The sequence below is a fragment of the Oenanthe melanoleuca genome, chromosome 2 (genome assembly GCF_029582105.1).
Source record: "Oenanthe melanoleuca isolate GR-GAL-2019-014 chromosome 2, OMel1.0, whole genome shotgun sequence".
Lineage (NCBI taxonomy): Eukaryota > Metazoa > Chordata > Aves > Passeriformes > Muscicapidae > Oenanthe > Oenanthe melanoleuca.
The window spans coordinates 13,434,116-13,452,867 of NC_079335.1; the positions used below are offsets into that span (position 1 = coordinate 13,434,116).

General features: G+C 38.5%; 1 protein-coding gene across 9 annotated transcripts in view; it reads left to right on the forward strand.

Annotated features, from left to right (window-relative positions):
* The window catches only part of ENPP2 (ectonucleotide pyrophosphatase/phosphodiesterase 2), a 71,854-nt gene that overhangs the window by 26,352 nt on the left and 26,750 nt on the right, over positions 1-18,752 (forward strand). For 8 of the 9 annotated variants that reach the window (XM_056486054.1, XM_056486053.1, XM_056486047.1 and 5 more), the window contains exons 6-11: positions 1,165-1,262; positions 2,276-2,355; positions 3,572-3,691; positions 12,106-12,161; positions 14,322-14,387; positions 15,151-15,223. In XM_056486054.1, coding sequence (XP_056342029.1) covers positions 1,165-1,262; positions 2,276-2,355; positions 3,572-3,691; positions 12,106-12,161; positions 14,322-14,387; positions 15,151-15,223 — 493 coding nt within the window. Of the gene's footprint in view, positions 1-1,164; positions 1,263-2,275; positions 2,356-3,571; positions 3,692-12,105; positions 12,162-14,321; positions 14,388-15,150; positions 15,224-18,235; positions 18,246-18,752 lie in introns of all 9 variants that reach the window. The other variant, XM_056486055.1, reaches the window with a different exon arrangement.

Consider the following 18,752-nt stretch of genomic DNA (forward strand, 5'->3'; position numbering starts at 1 on the left):
GGCCTTGGACCTCTGCCTACCACATTTCTGCACTGGCTCTGTCATGCAGGCTGAATGACTGTGGGTTGGATGCTTTCCTGGGCTTCACCATTTGTACAGTTAAGCTCATAATATTGTCATGCATTAGCCTTTGAGCTGCTGGGTGAGTAGTGGTGGATGATATTTGGGTTTGAGCTCTTGGTCTTCAATGACCTGCTGCTGGGTTTGTCTGCTTCTCTTACATGCATAGGGAAGGCAGCCAGACTCCTGTGAAGTCAGTGGAAATGCCTAGGGTGTTCTGCTTTCACTGAAATTCAGGTTAAGCCATACATGAATACAGTTCAGCAATTTTTTTTTTTAGATGGAATTTTGTGCTTTTAGCATTACACTCTTAAATGAAAGGATTTCTAAACTGCAATGGGGTGCAGGCTTGACTTAGTGAGGAATTTGAGCACATGAGTAACATGGAGAAAGTAAGTAACTTTTGAAACCATTTGTCTCACTGTTATCCCTAAAGGTAAGATCTGCTTGGGTGCTCTGTTGGGCTGCAGCTCAGCCTGTGCCGTTAGGAGGATAGTTTGGAGGTGCTTCTCCCAGTGACAGTGACAGCTGCTAACCCCTGCAGCAGGGACATTAAAAGCCCGGGTGTGTCCATCCGTGGCATGTATCTGCCTGCTTGGACTTGGCTTTCAGTAGCAGTAGTAAATTCAAAAATTAATAAAGTGACATGAAATACTGTCATCTTTAGTATGTTAGAATGAACTGTGCCTCATAGAGCATGCTCCAAATGGCCCATGGACTTCTGATTGAGAAAGAAGACCAACTGTTATGAGACATGTGGCTTTTGACTAGAGATTGTGTGCTGGGCTGGGTACTTGTGCATGGTAAATTTCCTTCTCCGTCTCCTATAAGCACTTGCCTTTATGGGTTATATGTTTTTTGCTGCTTGGGGAGATGTCTTTTATGTTGGATATCAGCCCTTTCACTGACTGAGTGAATCCTGGCTGTTACCAAATGTAAGGATTATCAGTTTCTCTTGTCTGTTAAGTATGTAAAAGACTATAGGTATATAGTTTATGCAGTAACTGAACTTCTGGATTTCCTGGAGGGTCAGTGAGTAAGTGGAAATTTAAAAAACTAAAAATCTGAAATGCTGCTTTATATAGCTGCTGCTTTTGCTTTCAGCTTTGTTCGTCCTCCTTTGATCATCTTTTCTGTTGATGGTTTCCGTGCATCATATATGAAGAAAGGGAACAAGGTCATGCCCAATATTGAAAAACTGAGTGAGTACATCTATTTTCTGTCAATAAATAAAAGACAGTCTCTTGCAGCCCAATTGCTTTCATTGTTTGTTGAGTAACAGAAGGGTCAGCATAGAGATGGAATGGCAGAAGTCTCCTTTAAGTTAGGTGTTATCAACTGGTGACTTGAAAGAACCCTGAATAATACAGCACACAGATGCTGCTTTGGGAAATGCTGCTCAGAATCAGTGACCTTCATGTAATTTTGTCAGCAAAGAAATTCATCTTTAGTACATGATACGTATTGTGCATGCTTAGAGGCTAGTTGGGAGGTGCCCAGGAAATTTCCCACTTGATTCAGAGAAGTCAGAGATATGGATAAGTGGCTGCAGAAGCTGTATTTGGATGCCTGGTAACTGGCTGAAAACATGCCCTGCACTCACCTTCCTGGGAATGGGCATCCCCTTGGGTTTGTGGAGGACTGGGTGCACTGCATATTTGAGCCTCTCTGTATTTCATGGTGTCTGTGTGTGCCTATACCCTTGAAAGGTGTTGGGTTTTTTTCCCCTGTCTGTGTGCTGGCCCTTATATTTCTATAGCCAACTATGGCTGGGTTCAATGATCTTGCAAGTCTTTTCTAGCCTAAGTGATTCTATGATGGGGAGGATGAGGCCACAAAACCCAGTATGAAACTGTAGCTTAGGTTATTTATTACTTAAACCTATGTTTTCTCATGTTGTTTTACTTAACTAGAGACTTCCAATGGCTTTGGATGGAGACTAGATCAGGAAAAAAAACCAGTCTATAGGAATATAGCTGGTTCTGTAGTCATCTGGACGCATTATTTCAGTTGTTAGTTGTGAAGTACAAAGTGAGCATGAGTAGATTTACTACTGCCCTTACTGCTGACTGCTGTTAAGCAGCAGAAAGTTCACTTAAATTAGTTAAAATTTAACTAGTTTCTGCATCATTTTGAGTCACAGAAATTACTTTCTCTGGTTTTGTTTTCCATGTCTAAGAGCTCTGCTTCCTCACATTTGCATTTGATTTTTCAGGATCTTGTGGAACACATTCTCCTTACATGCGACCTGTTTACCCTACAAAAACATTCCCCAACTTGTACACTCTTGCTACTGTAAGTCCCTTGCTACTGTAAGGATTTTTTCATTATAAAATGTTGCACTGAAGTAGAAATGTGTGTTATGGGAAGGAAGATTAAAAAAAAAAAAAAAAATATATATATAACTGCTTCATTATCCATCCTTTTTGGTATTTATTTATGTTCAGTATTTTCTTCATTTTGAAGAAAAAGTATTTAAATATTTTCTTTTATTTTGAAGTGGTGAAATGAATTGTATCTCACCATTATACGCTGCCGCAGCTTTCCTCTGCTTTCTCATGCCTGCTTTTTCAGTTATTTGTACTGCTGCATAATTACAGGTCAAAGTTTTCCTAAGAGGGAAAAAACCACCCCTGAAATGCTGCCCTGAATACAACCAACAGTTGTTTCTCTGCTGGAGCAGCCTGAGTCAGTGGGGCAGTGTGCAGCTGCTGAGGGTGTCTGGATGCTGCGTTGGCCCTACTGTGAGAGGAGCCATCGCTGTGCTGCGGTGGCAGGGCTGGCAGACAGGCTGTCCTCACGCCTGTGTGACACTAATACTGCTTCCAAAGCTGCCATAAGTGACTCTCCACCTGCAGCTGCAATTTTTTCCTTTTTTTTTTTTTTTTTTTTTTTTTTTTTGGTGCAGCCGCTGCACAAATGTTTATATAGATCAGACAGGAGCATATGGAGAAAGAATAGGTTGGGAGGGGAGAGGGCCCAGAGAAAGGAATTTTCTGCTCTTCTCTCTGAATTGCTTTTACTGCAGGATAAATTGTGGTATAAACCCATGGCTTTGGGTGAACAGCCTCTATTTTTCTCTTGGAAATACCTTATCTAACAGAAGCACTCATGAAGATAAAATAGAACTGCTAAGTGCTGCTCTTGCAACCAGAGAATTACTGTGTCCAGAATGGGCATTCATGAAGAGGAACTGAAAATACAAATCGATCTTCTTTTCACACATTTATGCTTTTTCTTTGATGACCTCAAACTAATTTTTAAACTGTGAAAAACTTGAAAGTATTGAGTAACAGGAGTTTTTATGATTTTTAGCACAATTCAATCACCTCTTACTGCTTTCATTACTACAGCCAGATTTAAATGTGCTTATCTGAAAGTAAAAATCTTTTCTGTTATGTAGTTACAAAGATACTTATTTTAAAATAATTTAGTAGTATTTGCAGATAGCTATGAAGCACTGCATTTGTGTGCATTGGGGTTTTACTAATTAATCTACTTCTGCACAAAGGGACTCTATCCTGAATCACATGGGATTGTTGGCAATTCGATGTATGACCCAGTGTTTGATGCCAGCTTCAGTCTTCGAGGGCGAGAGAAATTCAATCACAGATGGTGGGGAGGTCAACCAGTAAGTTTCAAATTCCCTCCTACTTCTTTCTTCCTCCCTCTTCTCCCCTCCCCCTGTGCTGTGGAACACAGCCAATAATAATAATTTTAAAAAACCATATGTGAACAATTTGTACCTAATCCCTACCCCCTGCCCCCCTGACTGGCCCTCTGTCTATCAGTTTAATGTAATGTTTTGAGTTGGCTTTTGCTTTTCAGAATAATAAATCCATTGACTATGGAAAGGTGCTTGCACTGATAAGTATAAATTAGACACAGCTAGGATAAAACCCTCACTTGAGTCAGCAGTGTAACACTGTAATTTTGTTACTACAGCATAATGTTTCCTTTTCATTATGGGTTTCTCAAGTTTTTGTCCTAGTAACGTTTTTGAGCAGTTTTAGTATAAATATTTTGTCAGCATAGCACGGCATAATTTCATAATTATTAGTTAAGTCCACGAGTAATCACTGTTTTAATACCTGATTTACTGCAGAGGCTGTGGAAACTTGAGAATTAATTTCTGCCTTGAGCACAGCAGCAGAGACTGAAGTATGCCCAGTCTCTTAGATTAGTGTTGGACTTAGTTTGTCTAGCTCTGAGCCTTAATTCTAGGCAAGGAAATGGAGCCCTTCCAAGTATTCTGTGTTACTACAGCTAAGACAGTCCCTGCGTTTCTGCTGCACTTTCCCCCATAAGTGCATGCTATGGTGGCTTGCTTTGACAACGAAAGTAAAAATAGTAAGTTTTAAGTGCAGGAAGCCAAGGTGCATGCACATTTCTTTGCACTGATTGCTTAGGGAATTATGGTTTAAATGCTCTCTGGTGAATTATCCTTACAAAAGGGTGAGATTGATTCAGAGATTAAAAGTGAGGACATCGGAAAGGGTTTGGGAACACCGTAATCTGTCATTTCTGTTTGCTAAATTGATCCATAGCACCCCTCAAATCTCTTAAGACACAAATATCCCAAGAGGCTAAAGGGAGTTACTCAGACAGTTGTAGGCTTAGCAAGTGTGTGTATTTTCTGCATGTCATTTAGCCTGCAACAAATGTGAGACAAGGCAATTTAGAGCTGCAGGCAGATGTGTGACACGCAGATGTGTCTGGCTGTAGCTGAGCCAGAATGAGGTATTTGTGCTGTTGTAAAATCTGTCAATGAGTGTAGGCTCTTCCTTGGCTAGCTATGACCTGGGTTAGGTTTTGGCATGGGTAGTGAGGAGAAGAGAGGGTTAGGAAGGTACCTATTAACTTTCCACATGGAAGCAAAGAATCAGGATCAAAACTAGGAGCAGTGAAAGAGCAGCAGTGTGCAACCTCTTTATCTCAGTTACAGCCAGAGCCACACAGTTAAAACCTGCTCCAGTCTGCTGGAGTCAAGCTCAGAGATAACCCTGTGGCTCAACAGCTGTGTGACAACTCATTAAGCAGGTGAAATTTAATTTTGCATTGCAAATTTAATTCTGCATCTTATCTTAATTATGGTTAGGTAGGAAGTAGTGGAGAACTAATTGCTGCGGCTTGTACAAATATGTCTACTTTTAAACTATATTTTAGAAGCATGATGTAAGTCTGGATACTTCATCACCTGCTGTGTTTTGTGGGGAACATTGCTAATTCCCACACCTATGCTACTCCAAGGAATAAAAGATTTTCTGGATGAAAAATGTCATCTGAGAAGAGCTCAAGAAAGTTACACAACAGTGGGTGACCTTATGCGGGGTGAAATCCTCAGAGGATGGGGTGTGTTTGTGTGGGGGTGTAGCAAACCCAAGCAGGGATGATAAAGTAAACCAGTTGTTCTGAAGAATTGTTAAAAAGGAAACACACAAATCATGTAAAAAACTGGACATGTCTTTGGAAAATTGGAAGCAAATGCACAGAGGAAGGACTGTAATTCAATCCCCATAAGCATAATATGAGGGAAACCCTTAAGTTGGGCAAACTCAATGGAGTGGCCACAATAGCTGGATAAGGAGGAGATAGATCTGTTGCAGAAGTATGATATCAATTATACTCCCTCTGCATGTGCAGGAATTGCACATTTTATAAAAGAACTGCAGATTTTGTAAGACAGAGGAAGTTATCCCTGTCTATGTATTGATTAGATATAGTCAATTTCTAACTGCTTTTTATAATTTTCTTTAAATATGACATTGGTACAGACTGCCCAAAGTAGCTGAGTATTGAAAGATAAGACAATACAATTAAGGGGGTAAGAAGGGGTACCTGGTCTGCATATCCCAAGAATCCTGTCATATCACATATTCAGCTGGCTCTTTTTAGGTCCTGGGTCTCAAACTGAAGTACTCAAAACCTGCAAGATGGGAAATGGTTTGCACAGGTTTGGAAATTACTATTTTTCTGTGCAAGGCAGAAAAAGTGTCTGAGCATCACTTCCAGCTTTGCATTATGTTTTAAACTGTTAGAAGAGAATGTCATTTAATGTTGATAATCTCTGAAATATTTTATTGCTCCTGGAAACTGGTCTACTCTATATGGCTCTATGAAAATGTGGGGGAGTTTGGTGGTGTTTCTTCTTTCTTAAGTTGTTCTAATACTCAGTCTTTTGCTGGAAAACAGCCATATTACCATGGTCATCAGTGGGATTTGGCAGATGAGTATCTGCTTTTACTCCAGGAATTATGAGAAATTAATAGCATTACAAAAGGGAGAAGGGGGGAGAAAGTAGCTTGGAAGTGTTTCAGGGTGCTGTAGCTGGTTATGTGACTTCCTGATTTAGTATACAATGTTGATTTATTATATAAGCTCAAAACAACCTTGTTTTCAAAACAAAAGTGTTTCATAGGAAACAGCCATAAAACCACTCCTTATTCTCCAACAGCATCTCACAGAAATGGTGAGCACCAGGGCCCATGGGGGAAACTAAGTTTACTGCTCATTTTTCATGACACTGACATTCTTGTTTTCATCCCAAATAACTTTAGGCACTAAATTTAGGCCCCAGCTGTCTTTGGCTTCTGCTAGCAGTAGTTTTCCATGTCTTGGTTTGATGTAGTGCATTTAAACTTACACTGCAGACAATGCACTGTTTTTTTTAAGTGATGTTTCATGATCTTTAGAAATAATCCATTAGCCTCTCCAAGGTCAAAAGAGGAAAGGCATAAAAATTCTGGTCTGTGGTATATGGGGACGGAGAGGCTCCTTCACAAGGTAACCTGTCTTGGATCTGAGTTTGGGCCCAAAAGATGTCTTTCACTTCAGAAATGTCATAATTGTAAAAGTACTGATGGATGTTTAGGGTGTCTTGTATGTAGCTTTAAATCCACTATCAACCTTTTAGACTACAACCCTCAAAAAAGGACTATGTTGACATGCAAATCCTTGAACCTGGCTATGACATTCCTAGGTAACTGACAGCATGTTGTGAAGCTGTCTTTGTAGTCTTGAAGTTCTGACTGCGGACATTAGCTATTATCACCCTGCATCTTAACATGATATTCCTGATTCATCCAGATTTATATATCAGTATATAGAATAAAACCATTATTGGACTTTTTTTGATTTTGTCTGTCTAATAATTACAGAAGGAGCTCTAGACAGCTGTCATCTGCTTTTCCATCCTGAATAGGTCTTGCAGTCACTTTGTTGATTGGTAGGGGGAAGCAGAAAGAGAGATGTCTGTAATTCTATTTTATAAGTATTTCTTTTCATCCAGCTTGAGCCATGAACAAGCAACAGGACTCTGAGTCTGTCTTTTTATTTAATAGACTTCTTCTATCAAAATCTTCTGTCTGGGCAAGAAGGCAATGCTTAGTTGCCATGTCTGGGAGAACATTTGTCATGTTAGAAGTGTGGAAGGGGCTGCTCCACATTTTTCCTTGTTAGCAGAACAAATTGCAAATGGTTCAGGAGTGGTATTAATTCTACATGCATGCACCAGTCTTGTACACATTTCTTTACTCAGAAATGCTGTGATTTCCTCCTTCCCACCTTTGCCTGGATGTGGAAGGGATTTCCCATTGCTATGTCAACCTTTGATCTGTCTGACTCATCAAATACGTGTCAGCCTTTTTGAAGCTGTGGGCTCTTGTTTATTCATAGAAGATTAAAACCAGGGAGGCATCACACTTTCTGTGCAGATTTTCAAAGAAAATTCCACAGCTGTCTTGAATAACTCTGGATGAAGCACTCGCACACCTGCAAGTGTGTCTAGCAGTCAGAAGAGAGAACCTGGGACTTACATATTCCATACGGCATTGACACCTAATCTGTTGCTTAACCCTTTCTACTTTCATCTGTAAGTAAAGGAGGAGAATTGTAGTCATTCAACACTGAGGATATAAGAATAAAAGTAATTCAACTTACAGGATATGTTTCATATATATCTAGGAAAGAATGTATACTATTTCTTGGGCTATGTGCCAGTGTACTAGGTTTGAATCTGTGAGTGCATAATTTAACAGGTCTTTCTGTACTGGAAAAGCTAGATATTGTTAATTTCCTGTGACATGGCATGAAAACAGACTGGTTGATCTCTTATTATTTTTCAAATATTTATTCCCCTTCTCTCATTCCCCTTCATTCTCAAATTAAGTCAGAAATATGGCCTTTATGTAGTTCGCAATACAATTAGGCTTGCCCCTACACAAGCCAAGAGTGGACATTAAACATGGTTAAACAGTTGACTATAAAATTCCAATGTATTAACAGTTAAACCCAATGTAATGATGTATCACTAAAATATTGTATAAGCTCAAAATGGTACTGACCTTGCAGAACAATAACCCTCATTTACTTCTTAATTCCAGCTGGTTTGTATGGACAAGGTTGAGGCATCTGGTAACTTTTTTTGTATTCCATCCTCCTGCACAACTTGTAGTCTGCCTTGAAAGACAATGAATTTAACTTAATGACAGTGGTGATAAGGCTGCACTAAGTATGCTCCCAACATTTCTACTGGAGTTATTATCCTATAGCCAAAGTACTAAATAAACTTCTCTGCTCCCATCAATTGCTCCAGTCTGTTGTCTAATTTTGCTATTCCAAAGGGCCTGGGGTAACAAAGGGTATTTCTAGTAGAAACAGCTACCCCTAGATTCACCAGCACTGTCTCAACTGGAAAACACAGAGTATTTATTTAGAGCTTGATCAATGCAAATAGAAATTCTTCCACCTCAATATGGCTACTTCCTGTATTGCTGAGTAGCAGTTTTAGGTATCATGCTGGATAATGTTGAATTTTCTTAGTTTGGGTTTAAATAAATCAAAGGGCTGGCTGGTTTTGGTTTGTTTTTTTTCCTTCCTCTATAAAAAGGAGAGCTCAAGTCCCATAGTGTTTGTTGTAAGCTTGATTGAATCAGGCTCTGCCTGCCAAAGTCAGGATGGAGTAATTCAGACTCACTCAGATGCTGTAGACAGATAGGGGCCTTTTGATTTGCTGATTTTTGCCTTCAACAGATCCTTGTCTTAGCTATTCATCTTATTTCAAGTGCAGCAGACACATGGACTCATCTAAACAGCTAATGCCAATGTAAATGGGCTACATTCCTGAGGTGAAATACTGGCAGGTGCAGCTTTTCCCTCTCTGAAGCCAGTCTGAGTGCCTTTAGGCTGCACTTACTGCTCTTAGAACTGCACAACTGGGAGTGATCTCCCCTTATATGCATTACCCCAGTGCAAAAAGGTGCTCATCCTGTTTTCAGGTGATGTTCATGAAGCACACTCTATGCTAAACAAGAATAAAAGTATAGCGACCACTTTCTCACGAATGTGCTGGCTACCTTGGCAATGATCCAGTTATTTATCTGTCAGGATGACAAGTGTCTTCCTTGTCTGGCTGGAGGGAGACAGTCTTTTAGCACATGTTTAAAATCATTGCCTAAAATACATAGGGTCAGAGGTGAATTCAGCTGTGCTAAGACAGGAGGAGCTGGAACATCTTCAGCTGCTGAGGGTAGAAATTGGCTAGTCTCATTTAGACAACCAGGCAGACTGGACAGTTTGGGCCTGTGGGGGCCAAAACACTAGGAAGTCAAACTAGAGGTTGCAGATAGTAAAATCCAAACACAAAATTCCCTGGACTTAGTTTGTTGGTGCCTTCCCAAAAATATCTGCAAATTTATATAGAATTTGCAGGGACACAAATGTTTTCAAAGAAAAAATAAATCTGCTGTGGGGACAATGAATGTATCTTTGACCTCCTTTCTCTGACATGACTGGGCTTTTCTTCATAAATACATCTGCAATGCAAAGGAAAAGAAAATTGCTTTAAGTGTGGGCCATTTTTCAACCGGGAATACCATGATGCACTAATGAATAACTGCCTTAATTACAGTATCTCGGCTGGTTATATACCCTGACTGTGCTGACTTATGTGGCACCAACAAGCATCCTTGCATTGCAGTTGTACTTCTGACTGCAGTGTGTGAGCTCAGTGACACGGTCACTGGATTGTAGGCACACTTCCTCATCTTTCCTGTTCACTTGCATCCTTCTGTCCCATCCTATCAGAGCTGGTATCTTGTGATATTCACATTTCTGTATCCTGAGATATTGAAAACAGTATTGCTGTTATTCAACTACAACTCCTAAATTCCTATATAATTTCAAAGCAATTTTTTTTTTTTTGGCAGTTACTGTGCAGCTACATCATCTTGTGATCATTTGATCACTGTCACCAAGCAAACTGTGGTACTGGTGAAAGGCTGGGGCTGCAGAGGCTGGGGGACATGTTTGAGAGATTCCCTGTTTGGTGGCAGCTTGAGTGTGTGTAAATGTGAACCAGGCCCAAAATCAGATTTTTGAGGAAGCACCTAAAAACAGGGAGTGGCCATGGCCATTCTGCTCCTGATCTTGCTGCACATCATTTCTATAGTGTTACTCTGGATTCAGTTTTCACTGGAAAAGAGGATACATTATCAAAAAGTTAAAATAAAATGAAAAAAATTGACTTTTAATGGCTGTGATTTTAATTTAATTGGACTGAGTCCAGTCAGATTTGGTGGAATAGAAGATGAGAGGTAGGGGTTGTGTCCAGGGAAATGGAAAGGCAAATATGACCAATTTTTTACAATATCCAAATCTAACTGGTGTTAACTATAGCCTCATTGTGCAAATGATCTTTCTTTACTGTGCCAAATTGATTTTAATTAGGACTGATGTATGAATAATTCAAGTATGACATTTGAATGATGCATGTATAGATGACAGCTTCTAAGTGCCTGTTTAAGCAAGGTACAGGGACTTCAAAATATATTTTCAAAGAGTTGATTTAGTAAAAAAACCCTGCAATTATGCAAGTGAGCTACATTTTGTCTTAACTCCTCATGAAGTGTAAACATTGCAGTATGCATGAATAAGGAAAGGAGATAATCTAGCTCTGTACACAGTGCTGGCCTTTAAGCCATTGCCACTTTTGAAATGAGTTTTGAGATAATTCAGATAGCTCCTAGCAAGAGAAATTTACTTCTGTTCAGCTACAAACTCATTGTTTGCTTTCCTTGATTGTGGATCTTTCTGATGTTCTAACATTCTCATATCTCTGCCTTGCATAGAGTCATAGGATAGAAAAGAGAAAGAAGGTGATGAGGATAGCCAGGAGTATGGCATAACTTTCATTAGAGAAAGATCAAACAAACTTGTGTTTGAAAAGGAATAAATAGAAGAGAATATTATTAACGTTTTATAGAAGAAGGAAGAGAAAGGATTAATAATCTGTTTCAAAGTATGAGAACAGTACCCTAACCCCACTGAAAACTACCAGATTTTGAAGCAAGTAAAATTAAAAATTCTACACTCTTGGAGTGTGTGACTACATTGCAGAACTTTCTACTGCAAACTGATTTATAGCTAAAAAAAATACCAGGGACTTGAAGGATTTAAAAAAGAGTTTGAAAATTTCACGGAGATTTTTCCATCATTTCTATCAATCACCCCATCCCTGAGCTCAAGAAGTTCTTAAACATCTGTGTAGGAATGTGTCCCTCCCTGCAGACTTAACACCTCATCACTCTCTGTGACCTTTTTCATGTGCTCTCTTCTAACACATTTTCTGTTGATGGCTACTGATTGTAGGATACTGGGCATTTATGCAGATACTAATTAGTGTTAAGGTATGTTTCTTTCTAACTGAGTATCCTCCAGAACCTGAACGCCAAAGGGGTCAGACTAGTAGTGGCTAGGTTTTGAGAATGAAATTAAATACCAGAGGAATTCCTGGCCATGAGACTTAGTGCTTTTAATTAAAAGTAACATAGAGATTTAGGGGTGAAAGTCTACAGCACAGCAGCTGACTCACTGCTACAGAGTCTGCACTTTGTCACTCCTCATTTTCAAATTAGGGCCAAGGCTGAAAACTGCAATTTTCACTTCTAGGCTCAGGGTAGAAGAATGTGTCTTGAAAACGTTTTCTTTTGATTTCAGAGTCATTAGAGATCTGAATGCATGCTAATCCTCTTATATTTTCCTCATTAGATTTGGATTACTGCAGCCAAGCAAGGGGTGAAAGCTGGCACCTTCTTCTGGTCTATGTAAGTACCTTCTGTTTTCTGGAGATTTTTAACTAATAGTTAAGAATTAATTCAATCTAAGTGTTTATGAAGTTGTTTTCCCTTCTCTAAGCATTCAGTAGGTAGGAGACTCTACCTATAACCCTCTATTGTTTCATTTCTGAACGTTTCTGATAATTAAAGCTGATGCTACAGTTTGCTGCTTTAGGTTCATGCACTGACTTTTAACAGTTGTCTAAAGAAAAGATGTGTGACTTCATTTCAAAGTGTGGTTTTTTGCTAGCAATGTTTCTTAGTCTTCTGAGTGTGGAAGACTTTTACTGTCCTCTTATGTTAATTGACATCACCAGTTTAATTGACCTGAAGGTCTCATTCATGCATTTTATAATACAGTTTATCCTTTGAGCAAGATATCCAATTTCCCTTTCTTAAGAGACAGCCTTGAGGATCTTTGCTATTTATTCTTTTATTTAATGATTCCAACCTATTTTCCCTTGTCCCCAGCAAAATGTAGCTTTACAACCAAAAATGAATTAATTTTGACAATTTTTGAGGAAATTAATGTAGATCAGTCTTTCTATTGCAGCTTTTGGGAGGATTACAGGAGCAAAGAAAACATTTAAGCTAGAAGACTGAAGTAATAAGGGGATTTGACTTTTTAAAAATTCCTTTAAAAATACAACATTTTACTGTTTTAAATATCATAAAGCACATGGAGGGAATAATAAAACAAACCACAAGTTGATGATAGGTTTAGGCTTGCAAGATTAAATCTGACAGAGCTCCACTCTGGTACTCTACAAACCAAAGAAATGAATGTGATTCCTAAGTTCTATAGCTACATAGTTTACATAAATATCCTGGCCAATGCATGTTTGTGGATATAGAATGTTGAAAAGGTAGCCAAGGACAGGTTGTATGAATGGCGTTAGTAAGGGAGTGAGGCGGTCAATTTATGTATGATTGAAATATCTATGCCTTAAAACTGCATTATTTCATCTGGTATCCAGAATATTTCTGGGAGAATTTTCAGGCAGACTCAGGAAAACAGCATTTTCAAAAGATTTTAGTCAGAAATTAGCCAATTGAAAAAATGGATTTTCTTTTTTACGTATTGTACAAGTAATAAAAATATAAAAATTGGATAGTACCCAAAATTACTATTCCAGTTTAAAATGTTGCCTTATTTGCAAATTTTAGTATAAATTCTCATTTTTATGTGTTTTTTTACAACCCAAAGTTCTCCATGTAGTTGGAGACTGAGAACTACTGTTTGTCTATAAGACATTAAAAACTAAGGTATTTCCAAATGGCTCCAGCCATCTCTATTTCTTTGTCAGGGGTTTCCATAGAGTGCTGAATTCAGTTCATTATGATGACTGATGGTGGTGTCTGATTCCTGCCTTGGGATTCTGCTACTGATCTTATGGATTCTGGACTGACTGGGCTATTGTATTTAAATGACTATGTGGTCATTGACCTGCAGAGCTTTCCTAAGAAGAGATATTTGGAACTATAACAGTTGTTTCTAAGGTTAGTCATTCTCATAGCATGAACTTGGCCTCAGCAGCCAAGTGAGAATGGCAGTCACTGTACAAACAGTAAAGTAAGAGAGGTCTGTTCTGCAGAGTGAGAAGCTCTCAGGGTTCAAGTCCCTGTGCTGCTGACCTGGTGTTTCAGATGGCTCTGTTCTGATTCACACCAGCCTAGCCCTCAGTGGCTACTTTAAAGCAATGGAAATTTTTCCAGCATCTGGAAACAGAAAAAAGGAATGCTATCAGAGCAGGGTGTACTGATGTGAGTGAGCACTGTAGTGGATTTTATCCACGCCAGCTATCCAATAGCAGCATTCAAAAGGGTTCATCTGGGTTAAAGCTACCAGAATGGATCTTTTATTTACTCCTGCTTAGAAGAGTTAGATTTACTGCTTTGAGTTCTGACTACATTTGTGAACTTTTAATCATATTTCTTCTGGAGTCTGTAGACATTCAGATGGTCTGATGTTATTCTGTTTGCAAATTAAGAACCAGTATTAAGTAACAAAGAAGATACAGCATGTTAAAAGCAAATTATGCTATTATGATACATTATATTCATATTAAATTCAGTTCATAGCAAGCATTTGTTGATGCTTTTTGTATTCTATGGTAACAAGGTATATCTTTGTATTTTGTGATCCAGTGTCATCCCCCATGAGCGCAGAATATTAACAATACTTCAGTGGTTAACCCTTCCAGACAATGAAAGGTAATTCACCTGTCACCTGCTGTTGGATAAGTGCTTATTTGTCTTTTTCTTTATAAGTAGCTGGAAGAGCAAGAAAAAATTTAATTCTGAAATTTATTTTTGTCTGTTACAAGCCATCATTTATTTAAGGATTTGTTTGGGTTCTGCATTTAGTGTGAGTTCTTTGAGATTTGCGGGGTTTTGTTGGTTGATTTGGGTTTTTTGGGGTTTTTTTTCATATCAGCTTTTAACCATCAGCAGTTTGATTCTTCCAGATAAATGCATGGTTTTAATTTATTTCTTATCAAAAAGCATGTGGTCACATGGATTAAGTTGGATTGTTCTTATCCTACTGAGCCTAATATGGTTTAACAACCTTTCAGGCAATGGCAGTTGTAGAACTGGACACAGAGCTCTAGGAAAATGTTAAGATTTTAATTATGAGTGGGTTTTACTACACAAGTTCCCACATGCTGCTGCAAGGCCCAGAAAGGCTGCTGTTATGATTTCTCCTACAAGATTTAGAATGAGCATGTGTCCTCAGAAGGTACCCCATGTGCCTCCTTGCATGTGTTCTTCGGTTTAATAAAGCTGCTAAACAACTAATCATGGAAACAAAGACCTGCTAAATAATTGCAGGATTCTATGACTGAGAAACAGTTCTTTTTCCATAGAGCTAAGTCTCATTGGAAAATTGAGTCGATTTAACTTGACCTAGCTAGCCTGTGTTTTTGTGGTGTTGTCAAAGGAAAGCTAACCTGAACAAGACCTTTCTTCCTTTCAGGCCTTATGTTTATGCCTTCTACTCTGAGCAACCAGATGCTGCTGGCCACAGATATGGTCCTTTCAACTCAGAGGTTAGCACAGATTTTTTTTTCCCCTACAGAAAAAGCGGGTGTTGCTAGCACATTTTTTCCCCCAAAACATTGATGCTGATCAGGAGCAACATTTTTAGCAACTTTGTTTTCACCTGTTTCTGCAGTTTGCTTCCATTCTGCCAGAAAAAACCAAAGTTATCTTCTAAAGGTTTTATAATGTAAAATTCACTTCTGGGAAAAGGAACTGCCCGTGCCTTTCAGGAGGCTATTTCTCTGTGTGATATGATAATGCAAATGGAAAGATTTATTTGGCAAAGACAGGAGTGTATTTGTGTGCAACAGCATAATTTAACTTTCCTGTAACAATTTATCCTTCTGAAAAGTAATTAAGATATAATACAGAAAATATTGAGATAAAATGCAGAGGAGAAAAAAAAGCTTTCTTTAAAGCTGACAGCCAGCAGTAGCCAAAGTAATAATTCCAGTCTGTCAGGAAATGTAAAAAGCTGCTAGTTCCAGTTTCATATAGGCCCTACAGGGGTTCAGAAAGCTTTTCCAAAACGGTTCTCTCAGGACCATACTGCTGAGTTTGGAAAAAGTTTTAAAGCACCATAAGGCATTTTAATGCAAAATTATGTGCAACATGCTGCAGCAGTTTAACCCCTTGTTTGACTTTGTGTAGCTGGCTGGGACTGATGGGTATTGTTTCGCTTGACAACACTGTCCAGTTGATAAAAACTTGTCACTTGTGGGGAGGAAAGTAAGTGCTGTACCCAAATGTCCTGCTTTGATTGGCTGGGATCTGGCATTTCCAATGATGTCTGACATCTTGCAAAGGTCCTCTAGTTTCAGTGCAAATGCATGCCTGCAGATTCGCATCACAAAACTTCAAAGCATTTTATGTAAGATTTTCAAAGGGTAAACAAATGGTTGCAATCTTCAAAAAGTGAAGAGTGTATCAGATACCTGCCCTGTGGAAGGCAATGCCAATCTTCTTTAGCAGCCAGGTACCCAGTAATAGTTTCTTATTTGTTTGCTTAACATCTGGTGGCTGTTCTTGATGGGAGAAGAGGGCAAAGAGAAGCAGCATTAATATTTTTTAGTATGGTTGAATTATTTGAGCTGTTTAAACGGTTTGCAGTGGTTATGAAGTTGTTGTGGGTAGCAGCTCTGTTGGAGCAGTTTAAGCCATAGTCCTAGAGCAGTGATTGTGAGGAATTATTCCAAATCTGCACTGAAGCACCCTGTTGGATGGAGAGAAACAGTCCTTTTTCTGGGTAAGCAGAGGTTAAGAGAAACAGTCCTTTTTCTGGATAAGCAGAGGTTAAGATCTGCCAGCACTTGCTAAATTGACAGACGTGGGTATGTGTCCATGTTGTCATTTGGCTCAGAACAGGAGTTGTGTCTGATTCAGTCAGGCAAGGTATTGGTAATGAGAGCTCTGTGATTTAATGATGTATTTCTTAATAATGCTTTATAGTTCCTCTTAGTGAAATGTTACAATTACTATATCTGCATTATGATTGAAAACTCTGATTTTGTTTATCTGAATAGAGCCACTTCCTTCTGAATAGAATTGTGGAGCTTTTTCTATGGACTTTAAAGGGGAATATTAAAATGATGACATCGAAAATGTTCTTTAAATGATGGTGTTTAATAAATCTGCTCAGCATCCAATGTAGCAATCTAGTTTAATTATAAGAGTCTAAAAAGTGAAGTGTAGCAAAGTGTTCGTAATAGGAAAAGTCATTATAAAAGCAAAAAGCCCCCAAAGGCTCTTCCTCTGTGGGCATTCTTGTGGATGGTTATCTGAAGGCTGATCTCTAATTGCAAGGTAAAGCTTCAGCTCTTAATAAGTGTGAATTAATAGCTTATGAGAGTTTTGCAAATAGATAGTTTTATGTCATTTGTATTAAACACAAGAAAGCCATGAAACTGATTTTTAGCAAATTGAGAACAGATGCTTAGCAGAAGAGCATGTATGGGTTTGCAGTTCAAACAGTGGACCAAACTTTGTGAATGGAAATTTAAGTAAATGAATACAGCTGTGTAAGTACACAGATGCTGAGGTTTGCTAGGGGCCAGGTTTCGGGATAGAAAAGCTAGAGGAAGTATTTTATATTGTTTCTCTTGACACTGGTTTCAGTATAATTTTTAGGAGCTATGAAATCTACATCATCTGGAAGAAAGTCCTCAAAAGGATCCCTTTTAGCTAATTCCTTGATACCAAGTGCATGACTTCCCTGTGAAATCAGTTTTTTCTTGTGTACAGCTGGCAGCAGTTAGACATTTGGAGTATTACTGACCATTTTCCTTTAAGCAAACGCAGATCAACCAAACAATAAAGTTTGAAAACAGGCTTGTAACAACTCTGTTATATTTACAATGGGATTCTTACTTCCTTTGAAGAGTGAATATTTTATGCTGATTTTTCTTACTCAGTTAGTAGTTTGAGGAATAGTGGTTTTTTTTTAAATCCTCCAAATCTTTATTAGAATAAAGTGAATTTTTGGGCTTATTATTTATTTTATCCTAAATTTATTTTAAATATATAATCTTAGAGGTCTAATGGCATCCAGATGGCTCTGAGATATGTGTACAGAGTGTCTTAAAGCAAGAAGCAAAAGGACTTAGAAACACTTAAAATTTATTGGTGAATTGCCAGTGTTTTTCATATAAATGGAATTTATATTATAGCAACTATCCACAAGTGTAACTTTGCATATCGACTAACATGCATTTCAGCATAAGCGAGTTGATTATCTAGGTTTTGGTGTTTGGTGGGGGCTTTTTGTTTTGTTTGATTTGTTTTTGTTTTGTTGTTTGTTTGTTTGTTTTTGGTTTTTTGTGGGGTTTTTTGCCTTTTTTTTGCTTTGGGGTGGGGGTGGTTTGTGGGTTTTTTGTTTTTTGCTTTTTTCTTTAAAAACATTTTAGGAGGTATTTCAGTGGGTTCTATCATGTTTCCAGGAGAGTTATGGGAGTTATAAAATATATGCTTGCTTTTGATTTACTTCTGCCTTTTTTTTTTTCTTTCCCTCTGTGCTTCTGCAGTTGAACTCTGGTAGGTTGGTCCATCCAGGTCAAGAAGCAAAGCTTTGGCTGGCTAGTTACCCTTGTGATGTTACAGTTTCCTTCTGTAAGTGGGGAGGGATTCCCTCCTCCATAACTCTGTTCTGACTCTTCTCAAGCAAGACTAAGAATTGGCTGGTTAATAAGAACTTGGCTTTTTTTTTTTTTTTTTCTAGCTAACTTTTTTTTATATAAAATATTCTAGAAATATACTACCATAAGAGCTCTAAAACACATCGAAATCTGACAATGCTAAGCCATTTCTGCTGCTCCTCTAACATGCTGTCTTGAGACAGTCATTTCAGTGTTCAGACTTGGGTCTCCCGCGCTCACATGTTTCTGGCATTGTGGAGCTCTGTCTGAGCTGATTCAGAGACAGTAAAATGAGAATCCTTCCTTTCCCTGCTGCTCCTCTCATCAGGACTGCACAAAGCTTGAAGCGTTTTAAAAACAGAAAACTGGTGCTGCTTTATTAAAATGCCTTTCTGGAGAAAGACGA